Source organism: Elephas maximus, chromosome 2, assembly GCF_024166365.1.
Source record: "Elephas maximus indicus isolate mEleMax1 chromosome 2, mEleMax1 primary haplotype, whole genome shotgun sequence".
NCBI lineage: Eukaryota > Metazoa > Chordata > Mammalia > Proboscidea > Elephantidae > Elephas > Elephas maximus.
In genome coordinates, this window is record NC_064820.1 from 215,389,699 (window position 1) to 215,403,856 (window position 14,158).

The 14,158-nt window shown below is 48.5% G+C and overlaps 1 protein-coding gene across 12 annotated transcripts in view; it reads right to left on the reverse strand.

Annotated features, from left to right (window-relative positions):
* Window positions 1–1,288: 1,288 nt before the first annotated feature.
* Window positions 1,289–14,158, reverse strand: part of MPRIP (myosin phosphatase Rho interacting protein) — a 211,661-nt gene continuing 198,791 nt past the window's right edge. For 6 of the 12 annotated variants that reach the window (XM_049874770.1, XM_049874771.1, XM_049874762.1 and 3 more), the window contains 2 exons: window positions 13,213–13,298; window positions 1,289–8,744 (listed from right to left, as the gene is read on the reverse strand). In XM_049874770.1, the coding sequence (XP_049730727.1) occupies window positions 8,673–8,744; window positions 13,213–13,298 (158 nt within the window). In that variant the 3' untranslated portion in view covers window positions 1,289–8,672. The other 6 variants (XM_049874763.1, XM_049874773.1, XM_049874767.1 and 3 more) reach the window with 5 other exon arrangements.

A 14,158-nucleotide genomic window follows, 5' to 3' on the forward strand; every position in this document is an offset into this window, starting at 1 on the left:
GTTGGTAGAGGGTCAGCGAAAAAGAGGGACAAAGAGATGGACTGACACAGTGGCCACAACAATGGGCTTAAGCATAACAAGGATTGTGAGGATGGAGCAGGACCGGGCAGTGTTTTGTTCTGTTGTACTTAGGGTCACTATGAATTGGAACCGACCAGATGGCACCTAACAACAAGTATTAACTTTGGTGTGTACTTTTGGCCAGAATAATTTATTTTTTAAAAAATGGGCAAAAAATAACAGAAGCAGCCTTGAACTACTAAAACAGACACATAAAGGTTACAACTTTATATGTACCCTTTATGTGTCTGTACTTGCCTGCATTTTTGCTGAGTTTTTTAATTCCTTAAGTTAAATCAGACTTTAATTTTTTTCTGTTTATCTGAAAAAAAAAAAAATGGATTCCCACACAGTCATTTACAAACATTTCATTGTAGCGAGTATGACAATGTGGGGTGGGGGATTCCAGTTTTTAAATTTATTGGGTAGCAACTAGAATTAAAAAAATGAAGCAGAATAGAAACATCAGAGTGTGTATCATAGAGTACAGTAAGTACCTTGTGAAATTTTGGTTTGGGGTGTGTGTATGTGTATTTCGGCCATGATATAAAGTACATTTCTTTCTTAAACAAAATGTAAAATTTTGACTTAAATACATCTATTAATAATTGGGACAGATGTGGATGGCTTATGGTACCTTCATTAAAGTCATCACCGTCATTAGTATTTCATACTGTCATTTTGGCTCAACTGAGACATTGTACCTTAACTAGATCCTGTGTGTAAAATACTACCCTGAGTTGTAGTCAGATGTTTGAAAGCCACTGTGGTAAAGCATGAAAATAGCAGCAAATCTTTTTAAAACTTATCACAAGGGCCCCACACTCTGCTGCCCAGGGTGCTGTAGGCGGTGCTGCAGACAGGAGCAGAGAGCAGGCCTTCAGGGAACTGCAGCGCACGTCCCTTACCGTAGAGGGCTGCTCCGTGAGTCATCTGGGCATTGTTGCTACCAGATCTTCCCGCTACTCAAAAATAAATCATACTTATGGGTGTGAACATGTCAAATCTGGATTTTTATGTGAAATCTCCTAATTTTAAAATGCTGACAGCTAATCCAAAGCCTTAAAAAAAAAAAAAAAAAAAAAGTTTATACAAGTTAAAAAACAAACCCAAGCAGAGTCATTGTGGTTTTCTAGGCTACTTATTTATGACCTGTGACCCAAAAGCTTATTTGGCATATATCCCACCCTGCATTAAACAAAACCTCATTACACAGCATGCAAGGGGTGATGCAAAAATAGTTTATTATGATGTAATTCATGTAAGGTCAGGTAATATTTACAAAAGTCATCAGCTACATCCATGGGAATCTAGCGTGTCACACAAAGGAATAAATATTTTAACAAAGTTACCACTTCAAATGCAGCGAAGGACAGTTGATCAGAACCTATGTTTAAAGAAACAAAACAACCCCCCCCCCCCCGGAAAAAAAAACCCAAACTAAACTATACTTCTTGGACTGTCAAGAAAAGAGCAGCTTTGCTGCGAGGCCGTCCTCGGGGACACTGCAGTGCCTTGAGCTGGCTGTCAGGCCCGAGGTGGAGCCTTGTGCAGACAGAGGCTTCCTGCTCAGCTCTGCCTGGTTTCTTCGGGCCTCTGCTTCCTTCTGCACATAATTTTGAGTCTGGTGAACTTTATCATTTAGCATTACTACAGAAATTAAACACCAGTTAAAGTATCTAAGCTTGTTCTGCTGGGCAGGAGAGGTTGCTGGGAATTATTTCAGACGTGTTACAGCAGAGACAATTACCCCCATTCGTCCCTGTGTTCGTGTATCAGCTCCACCAACACGCTGGCACAGGTAAATTCTATCTTCAGTGGCTGAGCTGAGGCATTTGCCCTGATGGAAGGGCACATTTGTGAGACAAATCATTAAGTAGTATAATTGCTGAAGAGCTACCGGGGTATTTTACCTTTAATAAATATTAGGCAAAGCACATGAATGAATTCTTATCACTTAACTGGTTTGGAATCCTAAAAATAAGTCAGTAGATAAGTCATTAATACTAAAAGGTAAGTTCTAAAATCCTTTTAAATCCATTTTACTTGAAGTTTTGTGATATAACACAATAGTGAATTTACTGTGCTTTACAGTCTGTTCCTAGCTTTCTATAACATAAAGCTGAGTGATGTGGCCAGAAAGCAGGGGCAGGTTCAGTAGGACACGAAGCAGTGTGGCCATGTCTGATGACAATCTGGTCTTGGGGTGAATTCACACTGCAGTTGGGGTAAGGGTCCACCACCACAGTCACAATTTGAGACCAACAGTTTATTTAACCCGCGTCAAATGTTAACACCCTCCCTGCTTGTCCTACAATTGTGGGTTATCCAGTTCTTAAAAATGTTATGACTCAATGTTTTGTTACACTTGACATTGATTCATTTTGTAAAAGAGCATACCACAAGTTACAAGCTGTGCGGCCTCTGTGGTATCACAGGACACAGCCGAGGAGCTGGGGAAGCTGCGCGCTTGCACACAGCACGTATATAGTCCTGGACGTTGTCAGTCACGTGCTTAGATCCCTGAGTCCAGTCCTGTGCCTCCAACCAAGTCTCCCCACAACAGTCTGAAGTTACTGCGTATAGGTATTGTCTGAAGTATTGGTCAGCTTTCTTCATTTTCGTGATTTTACTAAAGGCCTCTGAATGGATCTACCAAGAACTATTATAGAATTCATTCAATTAAAAATAAGTCATGGCTGTAGGGTCAGGTACTGTATACATTCTTTAAAACCATCTATCAAGGGACCAAAGCATTTAAAAAGTTGTAACAGTCATTAAAAATATTCCCTTTGAATGCTGGGTGCAGTTCAACACTGCACCCAAAGCGGTTCTTCTTACCTTAAAAAGGAATGTCTGTCTGTATTATAAGATTTTAGAAAAATCCACACAAACTTTGTCACAAAAATCCCTGCAGTTAACTTCTGAGTACTATTTACACTGCTTGCTCTGAATTATATACAGGTTATTTTGAAGAAAATAAACAAAGCTGCCTTTAAATATAGCGAAATTGCAAGCTTCGCTGAGTGAGCAGTAGTAGCTTTAAGTATATACAAAGTACTGTATAAGAACCACAGAGAAGCAAACACCCGGAGAAGTGAACCAAAGGTGTGTTTAAACGAAGGGCCACTTCCTCGATACAGAGGGTTCATTAGTGTTGGGCTATTAACTTCCTTACTCAGGTGAGAGCCTTCTGTTAAAAGATGTTAAGAGAAGGGAGACCTCTTCCCTTTACGGAAAAACAATGATGACATTTAAAGACAAGAATACTTGAAACTCATTGTTTTCAAAAGGGCAAAAGAATAAAGCAGGAATCTTTCTGTAGCAGACAAAACCTGGGAGGAATTGATAGTTTTTCATGTTGGAGTTACGTAACATCTTCCTAGCAAAGACCCTAAAACAAGTGGTTTTACTAGACCTCACCTCAGTTGGATCTTATTGCTTTCAACTGTGATGCTGCCAAATGCTGTGTATAAACATACAGAACTGTACAGACACTGCAGCCATCTTTTAAGAGTGATGTGAGAATGACCTGACTTAGCCTGCTGTGGAGAAACGAAAAGTGTCACAAAATGCCTCATGACTTTGTATGGCGAACACTGACAGACTTGACCTTTTATAGGCTCAAAAACCCAATTGTGCACTGAGTTTGTGAGGGTTTGGTGACATAGAAAAGCCAGAGGAGAGAAGCTCACTTGTATAGCGATAAACTTCAAGGTGGGCTGTTTATGACAAACCCAGTGGCAATTCCTGTGTCCGCTGACTGGGAAAGGGGTATTTTATCTGAGCAGTCAAGTAATTTCTCTTAAAAAAAAAAAAAAAGGCAGAACAGCCTATGAAGGTGAAGGAGGGAAAAAGCATGGTGCAGATACCCTAACTGAAAGTAAGACTAAGTCCGCAGCTGCATTCTTCCCAGGTGCTTCCAGAACAGAAGGGCATCTCTGATGTGTACCACCGTGCCTTGGGTGGGCTATGCTAACACCAACAGTACAGCAACAAGTCAGATCCACCTGTCTAACACTTCCTGCTTCACACGACACAGGAACGGTGCATTCACTGTCCCGGATTTTCAGGGTCTGAGATACTTTAAGTGACTAAAGCTTCCAGAGAAATTAACTTCTAATTAAAGTGCCAAACCTTTTTAAAAGCTTTAATTTCCCAAGTATAATATATACTTCCCTGTCCTTTGTAAAGCTCTGAGAATACTTAATTCTTTCCCCCTTCTTGGTGATAAAGAGGTCAGGTCACTGTGAATTCCCTTTTTTTTTTTTTAATTATGTCTTATAAAGTGTTAAATTCTAAAGTGCTTTAGGATGATGGAGAACAAACTTTCACTGTCAGGAAAAATAAATCTTGATGGGCTGCATTATTTTCCCACTAAATGAAAGTGTCTTTGAATTCCATGGGAAAAAAACTATCTTAGAACTTAGAGCAATTATTGGATAAAAGAGCAGCAGTGAGAAAGCTGGTGCTGGCTTAGCCGTGCACACGCAGGCACAGAGGGGTAGGGACAGAGGTACGTTCTCATACTCCACCCTGAAACTGGGCCACAGGCTGTATTCAAAGAAGAGTAGGCCAAACGGGACCTGGGTGCCCACACCAGCCCTGGGGGCCTCAGGAACCAAAGGGAGTTACTACGTGGTAAAGGGAGGCCAGAGACCCTTTCTAAGCAGAGAGACTGCTTCTGGCGTAACTGGTGAGAGCTGGGAGGCCCTGGCTCGGCCCCACTGTGTGTAGCCCACGAGGGGCCCAGAGGCTGGACTCAGCCCCAAGGCAGGCAGGAGGCTGTCCTGTTGCGTGCCACACGGCTGTGCCCCATTAGGGACTTTCTACTGTACATGTGCCTCACGGGACATCCTTGTGAAAAGAAAGCCAGGTGTTGGTGTTCCAGCCTCATGCTGTTCGCAGGTGGCCAAAAATTAGTGATCTATCTCTGTCGTAAAATAATGGTAGTAATACATCTCTATAAAAATGTTTGTCGGCCACCAATTTTGTTTGCTGGCCTTACTCTGTTGGCGTTCCGCTCAGGCACACACTGAGGTGCAACAATTTTGTTTTTTAAAAACTGTAATCCCTGTCTTCCTGAGTCATGTCCGAGCCAGACTCCCTGGTAAACAGCTGTTGGGCCCATGGTGAGTGGTGGGACCCGGCCGTCTGCTGTGTGGAGAGCCCCTTGCTGAGTCTCCCTATATCTGAGCCTGCAGGACCCTTTCTACCTCCTGTCCCACCTTTACACCTGTTGGGTCCCTGGAGAGGAGCCTCCCTGGGACGATGGAGCCCTTGCTTGCTGTGGCACACACTCCCAAAGCTGCCTCCACCACCTGTCTGTGCACTGCTGCTCCAGCACTCCAGGCCTCACGGTGGCTCCTTCTGGCTGAGGCTTCAGTTTCCAATGGCAAACCCCCCTTTGCCAAACCTCACCAGGGGCTGAGACCATTCATCGCTGGGAACGCTAGTTTTGAAATCACAAGCACACAACGTATTTGTCAGCAGAAATGACTGCTGTGTGTGTGCGTATGCACAAGCGTGCACAGGCACACACAATGTGACTTCTGTATCACTCACAGAAACTGTCACACAAAGGTAAACTATTTAGTTTTTCCATTAATATATTTGGCCTGGGTTACTTACAGGTTCCCATGCCAGGTTATGAATGCTGTTTGGTGAAGTGGTGCAGATTACAAATGGAGTAATAAATATTTAAACAGGACAGTAATTAAAACTGAGAAGATTCTATCCATTCCATCGTTCCCTCCCCTCTGAGGTGGGAAAGGCTTGCCTATGCTTGCTTCGGGGTGGGAGCAGAGGTACCAAGGGGCAGCCTGAGAGTCAGTGGTTCATAGTCACACGACCCTGTCACGGCTGTGCCACCACCCTACAGGGAGGCCTCAGCCCCTGCGCAGGACCTTTCTGTACCATCCAGAAACCAATGCAGGCCTACATTTCTCTTCGTTCTTCTCTCCAGTATGGACATGGTGCCCCCTGGATGACCTGCAGGGTCCCACGCCAAGAAATGGCAGCTCTGCACCCACCGCAGGTGGACCACTCTAGGTACATACCGTGTGCCGCGACGCACGCAGGGCTGCAGTGAACAGTCTCTCCTCTTTCGCCGCTCTTGTCCCTGGGGGAGACCCTGCAGAGTGCTCACTATTTGATGAAGCAATATCAGCAATACTCCAGCTCCAGGGTGGGCTCAGAGCATTTTTTGGGGGCTGAGCAGGAGCAGCTTTTCAGAGAGGAGAGGGGCTCCCAGTTTTGCACTGGCTCCACATTAATACTCCTTTCTGGGGAATGCTCCAAACTCAACCAGCCTGGGGGCACGAGTCCCCCGTCATTCCAGAGTGAAAGGTGGGGTGCCTTTATGGACAAGGGGCATGTAGGTGCCAAGCTTTTCCTGCCTTCTCAGCCCAGAATGCTGCCCTCAACATATAGGTTTCCTAGGATTCCTGCGGTCTAGCCTCAAGGGGCAAGAGAAGAATAAAAGCTAGGACTCAGAACACCAAGGGTGTGGAGTCCTCAGGCAGGAGGAGCCTGTGTCTAAGCACTGCTCCACCCAGAAGCCCCCTGTGGCATTGCGGGTGCAGGAGCTGCTGGGGGGAAGGCCTGAGGTTCCCAGAGATGAGTGTGTCGGCACACGCAGTAAGGCTCCAGCACCCCAGCAAGCCAGATGCCTGGGAAACAGCAAGGGCACTTCCGTCCCCTTGCACCCCACTGACCCTTGGGCCCGGGCCTGTCTGAGGACATTCGTGGCTGTGTCATTGCCTTCGGGAGCCGATGGCCTAGTGCGAGCTCTGAGCAGTCCTGCTGGCTCCTTTCCCAGTGACACAAAAGGGCCTGGCCCATTTGCAGATGAGAAGATTCTTAAAAAGAGATAATTTTCTCCTGCTCTTAGAAACATGGAAAAATAGGAGCAAAGGAGTGAGGGGTATAGGCGAGGAGTCCTTGAAATGCTTACATGCTCCAGCAACAGGAGCATGAACGAGGTAACAATCTAGAAAGTGAGCAAGATTGTTTTTGCATTTTTACCCCACAATATACATGTACCACAAAACAAACAACCCAAACCCATTGCCCTCGACTTGATTCCGATTCATAGCAACCCTATAGGACAGAGTAGAACTGCCCCCCCAGGGTTTCCAAGGCTGTCAGTTTTACAGAAGCAGACTGCCACATCTTTTTCCCTCAGAGCGGCTGGTGGGTTCGAACCATCCACCTTTCGGTTAGCAGCTGAGTGTTTAGGCACTGTGCCACCAGGGCTTCTCCATGTACCACAGAGACCATAAGTCTACTGCAAGCATGAATACGACATGCTGACTGCCCCACAGCAGTGACCACTGCCCTGCCTGTGCAGCCAGGGAACCAGAAGGACTCCAGTGCCTACCTGGCTGCAGGTGCTTGTGCTCCTCATCTTAGTGGGACTGAGGGTCTCCATAGGGTCACACAGAAACCTAACAGGCCTGTACGACACTTCCTGGAAGTTTACAAGATCTTGCTCCAACTATTAGAAAAAGCAAAGTTGTTGGTATACAGTTATTGTAACTAGGCTTTCTGAAAGGTAAACAATCGCGCTCAGATGAACTAAACCAGAGTTAAGATGCATGAATACATCCTAGTGGACAGTTTCCGTGATACACAGACATCCTCTCTACTGTCTTCTTGACTTAACATACGGGTTCTCTCAACCTTTTCAAAAGCAACTTGACAGTTTCTTTTCAGAAAGGGTAAAACGAATGTTCTCTTTTTCCTCTGAATGGTTCCCTATGGGGAACTCATCATTATTTGCACTCACAGTTCAAAACACCAGCCTGCAGGTCAACATGAAGTCATTCTGAAAATACCAGGGTTATTAACGACTAAGAAAGGAACAGTCGGAGGAAGCAAGGAGAGGGGGACCTGGTATTTTGTGCAAGATTTAATAAAAAAACAAACAAAATTAGGAACGGTTGCTTTCAACAGTTTTCAGGTTGTGATAGGTTTACCCCAATTATCTGGGATATGGTTCTAAGCTGCATTAGTGGAACAAATACAAAATGCTGTCCTCCCAAATGTCAGTCCCCCAGAGGGAGGCCTGTGTTTCTTCCTCTAGCTTCTCCCTGTAGGCTAGTGAGCTGCAGTGCTGTGACCCAGGCTGGCCAGTGTCCTGACAGCTGTGCTGGAGCCAGAGGGTGACCACGAGGAAGTCTACCTCACGGAGTGCCTGGCTGCAGAGGACCCAGCACCACACCACTGCCGTGAGCAGAGCAGGAGCCACCCATGGCCCACGGCCCCAGTGCACGCGTGAGACGGAGCTAGCTTATCGACAGGCTGTTGGCCTTAATACTGATAGTTAGTGTGGTGGTTACAGCAAGGAAGGGGGTAGGTATCAAGACAGATGCTCGGCTCCCAGCTGACTGACTCAATTCTGATACCACGAGAAAGAGCTTTGATAAGACACTGGGAAGTCGGAATCATCGCACAGGGACTGGTGTGAGCAGCCCGTGACGCAGCCTCATATACCCGTACCCCAGACAGCGGTGACGCCAACGACAAGAGTGATAAGGTCAGGTGCAGCAGGGAGCAGCGCTCGGCTGGACTGCTGTGAGCTGGGGGGCGTTCAGGTGGGATGGGAGGAGCTAGTCCTTCTTCAAGTCCCTGGATTCAAAGAGCTTCAACCGCTCTTGCACCGTCAGGCCTTCCTTCAGACTCTGGGTGGGGGGGGAGAGAACAGACAAGCAGACCCTTAATGCCACCAAGCCCAAATTCCTGTTGCCCCGCTTTAGGTCACAGGGCTCTTCCATGGTATTGGCAGGGTGGAAGGTGCAAGGCAGAGGAGGAGGGGTGCCTCCCCGACAGATTAGTGGGCATGCCAAAGAGGAAACTGGCCCCTGTGAGGCGGTGTTACTGGTGGGATGTGCCACAGTCTGAAAGTTATTTGGATGAAAAAGGAAAAAAATCAGCAGGATGAGACCATGTGTTTAAGAAGCTGAATTCTGAGCTTAGGGTTCCTCAGATAAGCAGCAAGGAAAAAAACTGTGCTAAGCAGAAAATTGCCCATCTCTCTTCTCCTGTGTGTGGCTTTAGTCACCTCCGGCTCCTCTGTGCCTGTTAATGGCAGCATCCAGTGCTGGGGCAGAGTAGAGCCGCTGAGTCGCCCTCCCTGCCTCTGATCTGCACCCACAGGGCCTGCTCCCCTCTGGGCTTTCCCTGAGGACACGCATGAAATGTCACAGCGATTTTGGAACACACCAACATAGGTACTCAGGTTTTCAGACTAAAACCAATGCTCTGTTCCTGTGGGATCTTGGGAAGATTTAAATTGTAAGTTCTGGGATGAAAGACATTTTACTAATCGGGAGACAGAACACTCCCCACCTCACTCTTAGAGGCTTTCCTCAAAGATTTAATTTCCAGATGAGAAAAGAAACACCGCTTTTCAGAGAACGACAAAATACATGGAGTCCTAGCACCTCGTGTGGACTGGCCCTGTTCCCGAGTCGTCTTCCTCGATCTTCACAACAGCCCTCTGAAAGGATCTCCCCCATTTTACAGGCAGAAAAGCAGACCCAGATTTGCCATCCTACATGGCCTGTGTGTGCTAGAGCAGGCACAGGAGAGCCACGGGAAATCAGATGCTGGGATGTGGGACCGGCCTGGTCTGAAGGACTCCTCAGGAGTTCTGGCTGCTGCAGCTGGAGGCAAGTCGGCTCCCTGGTCAGACCAGGTGCTTCAGGGCAGGTGGTGCTAACAGAGGTCTGGTGGCCCCAGGCTCTTCTCAGAGGACCTGGTGGTGGGCTCAGGTGTCCCCCTCCCTACCCACCTTCATCCAGAACAGCTCGGCTGGTTTTTTATGCTGTAGAAATATATATGTGTATACATATACATACAGCGTGTGTGTGTGTGTGTGTGTATACATACATTTATATATGTATATACACATGTATGAGTGGAAACAAAGTGTTCTACTGCTAAACATTCTGAAACGCACTGGTCCAAACAAACGTCAAATTAATCAGTTGGTTAGGGCTACGTTTTTTGGGGGCAGGTAGGAGGGCTGTTACAGCTACCTTTGAAGCCTTTCACAGAGGGTGGGTAGGAAGGGGTAGCAAATCCACCTTCCGTTTGAAGCCAGAACTGTCTGTCATTCCTCACTTAACACACCACTTGTGTCCAAGTGTTGCTGGTGTCCAGGCCTTACTCTCCTGGTGCAGGCCCAGGGCCCTTCCTTCTCTACAGGAGCCAGGGTAGAACAGGGTCTTCGTGGGCATGTGATGACACCCAGGTGGGCTGAGCCGTCCCATCCCATGTGAGAGACCCTGGACTTGAGGGCTCTAAGAGGAGGGCTCTGGAGGACCGCTGGGTAGCACCACGGGCCATGGCTGCTGTCTTAGCCCAGGCTGCGTTCAGGGAGGGTTGGCCAGGGCCAGCGGGCAATGAGGGGTCTCCCACCCCGTCGTAAGCCACACCCATGGGTAAAAAGCAGCACCTTACATGTTGTCCCTTGCCCAGAGAAGGGCCACCGCTCTGCAAGCCCCTGTGCCTGCTTCCCACCAGAGCCCGGGGCTGCCTGGCTCCTCTCCCAGGGCCCACCACAAACATGGACATTTTATAGGAACCCTGGGGAAATCTCTCCCTGCTCTCAACCCCAGAACGAGCCATGCTGCTCTTATATAACTAGTTTGCTTTTATTTTGTGGGTGCTGGGACTTTCTGTCCTGTTTGGAGTGAGGCAGGATGTAAAAACAGATCATAAATGAAAGATATAAATATATGTCAGATCCCATGTCAAAAAGCACCAATTAGATGTTCCGTTTCTGGGTAGTCTCGTTCCTGTTTTCTTGGGAGGGTTTCCTAAATACGACAAGGGAAAAGAACATATCCCCCATGTACGTGTGTGTGTCTGCTAGTGTTGCAGGGGGCTGGGTTCAGCCCCTCCACAGCTGTCCCCCACCACCTGAGACATCACAAGTCCTGCTTTCTCCTAGGGCCAACGGGATGTCCTGCACACCAGGGGCTTTCTCCTGACGCTGGGAAAGCAGCCGAACCCAACACTGACTCAGGCCACTGCTGGGCTCCCTCACCCTCCTCCAGTCCTGGCCTGAGAACCTGGGTGGTCTCTGCTGGCTGAGGTACTCCTTCTGGGTACATGGCCGTCTCCTCACTTCTGACCTCTCCTTGACCATGTCCCTGCAGGGACTGACACTGTCCCCCCCGCCGCCCCGGGGACGGCTGTGTCTGTTTTGACCAAGGCGCAGCCTGTCCCCTCCGTCACTGTCACCCACAGGCCTGGTCAGAGGGTCCCCATCATGCCCCACACTGATCCCAGATACCCACATGTCCAAACCCTTTAGGAAACGCCTGAAGATAACGGAGCTTAGCTCCAAATAGGAAACAGAATCTTAAATAAGAAAACCATATCCCCAAAAAAGAACACATTTTCCTTTTGATAAACAGAACGTTTTTCATGTTTAAAGAAAAAAGCCTAAACTACGTTTTCAATCAAACCTAAACCATATTTGGACACAAGCGACTTGGAACTGTAGAAAGATAAATAAGCTGAACCAACTGGCTAGGTTTGAAACACTCGGATTTTCTCAAAGTGTGTCCTAAAGCAAACACACTTCAGGAGTGACGGCTCCTCTGGAAGGCCGGTGCAGGCCAGGTGGCTGCAAATGAGCCTTGCTTCTGTTGCTGCCAGTCTGGCTCAGTGGCACCTCAGCGTCCCCATGCCGGGAGTCTGGACAGTGCTGGTGTCCCTTCTGCTCTTCTCAACCTCCTAGTAACCAAATGAATGAGACCTCAGAGGCCGAACAAGTGACCACACCCTGGAGCTGTGCTGAAAGGGAGCCAGGCCCCAAATGCCAGTCCTGATGGGGGACAGGCGCTTTACGGGCAGGTGAGGGATTACTCCCACCCCTCCCCCTTTATGGCAAAGTCCTCAATGGCACCAGTGAGATTTTTTTTTTTTTTTAAAGAGTGCTGGTAAAATATCAAAACCCCTATTACTTGCTTTTTTTTTAAAACTTCAGTTAGTTTTGCATATTGTCAGTAGCTTGTACTTAGAACTCTGCTCTTCGGAACCATCTTCCCATAGCTCCTCAGAGCAACCTACAAGCCCTGATGTCAAAGAAACCCCTGCTGGGCAGTGGGTTGTGCTCAGTATCCTGCCTGTGGTCAGCCTGCCTGTGAACTGGGGGGCGCTCGTCAGTGCTAACAGGTGTGGCTTGTCAGCGTAGTGGGTGCTCTGGATCCCCCCTGGGCAGAGGGCTGAGTTGGTGTCCCAGAGAGCATGGGTGAGTCACCAGGTGTGCACAGGCCATTCCACATGCATGCTGCCCGGGCCCAGTGGCACATCTGCCCGCTGCCTCCGGACAGCACCCATTGGCTGGCCCACCGGGCTGAGAAGGAGAGCTCCGTCGACTCTTAAGAGGTTATAGTGTTAACTAACTCCCTAGAACAGGTTAAAAGAAACTTCCTTTCGCTTCCATATGCCTGTGGAGCAGGATGGATGCATACAAGGGTGATCACAGGCATCTGACACGGGGGTGTGAGCAGTGCATGCAGAGTGAGCCGCCCAGGCAGCGGCAGGTGGTGGTGGTGAGAGGTGGTTTACCTACACGACAGGGGGCCTGGACTCGGGCTCGTTTCAGTTATCCCATGAGACCTGCTCAATTACCGACTGTCAGGGGAAAGAGCAAAAATAAAACAACATAATAAATCCCAAATGAACACGCGGAGCACTTCCCACCCCCACCCGCCCTGGGAAGCTTGCAGGTTTGCACCACAGTGCATGGGAAGGCTGCAGGCCACCAGCTGGCTCGAGGGCAGGTGGCACCAATGTTACAACACAGACATGCAGGGAACGGCTGGCACAGGGGACTAAAAGGCCAGTGGCGGGTGGGAGGGTGAGGTGAAGCCACTCCAGCCTGCTTCTCATGGGCCTAGGCCCTGGGCGTCAGGAGGGGCCTCGCTACTGCATGGAAGACGCTAGAAACTAGCAGGCAGCCCCAGCAAGGCCATGTGGCATGGGGTGGGTGCATTCTGGGGCTCAGGGCTGCGCTGGAGAGGCTGCCTGCGTCCCTGGGTGAGCCTTGCTGGCTCCTGGGTTTTGATTTGGGCTCTTCTCTGCAGTGCCTGCTCAAGCCCCAGACACCCAGAGGCCAGACACTGGACTCACCTTTGACCTGATATTTCTGAGTTGCCGGCTGACACAGGATCTGTCTTTCTTCAAGAAGTCAGGGTTGCTTTTAGATTTCATTATATCTGAAGGGACAGACAGACCTGTTACTTGTGTCTTCTAAAACCCTCTGGAACCAGACTACATGTTCAAAATCCCCAAAGCTTGTTATAGCTGCACATGTGTGGCACATTACACTTCCTAAACACCCTAAAGGGATTTACAGCAATAACCCTAAAACACTTTGAGTCTTGTATGGAATAACTCGGTGCTCCTGAACAAGTGAGGCGTGTCTGCCTGGCCCCTCACAGGCCCTCCCTCCCTAGATCAGCCTGGAGATTGAGAACCGTGAGGATGGCCGGAACATCCTCGAGTCTCCACTCCCGGGCTGGACGGAGCTGCTAGTCAGATCCACTGGACCATTCCGTCTTTACTCCGGCCTGCCTCCTGGTGACAACGGATGGCCACATACCGCGGGGTGAGACAAAGTCCTCTCACTATGTATCCCACAAGAAGAGCACCGTGAACAGTCTGACTGAAGCATCTGCCTGAACACAAACAGCACAGACAGATCTATCTCTGGCCAGACTGTACATACTGGGTCTGGGTGTTTTTTCTTTTCTTCATGTATTTATGGGTCTTTTTCCACGGCAGAACAAAAACACTGTGTGGTATTCTGCTGTGTGACTCTTCCACAGGGCACATGGTCCTCTGCGGATGCCTGGGTGGAGCCCCATGATTGGCCTCTGCACACACATACGAGTCACCTGCACACACAAATTGTGCCCTGGTGTGTTTCAGAAGGTATGGCTGTAGGTCAAAGGACATACACACATTCCTCTAATTCTAAGTCTTCCTCTCTCCCTGTCTCTCCCCACTTCCTCCTCAGAAGCAACCACTGTTTCCATTTTGTTATCCTTCCAGAGTTAGCCATAAACCCACTCCA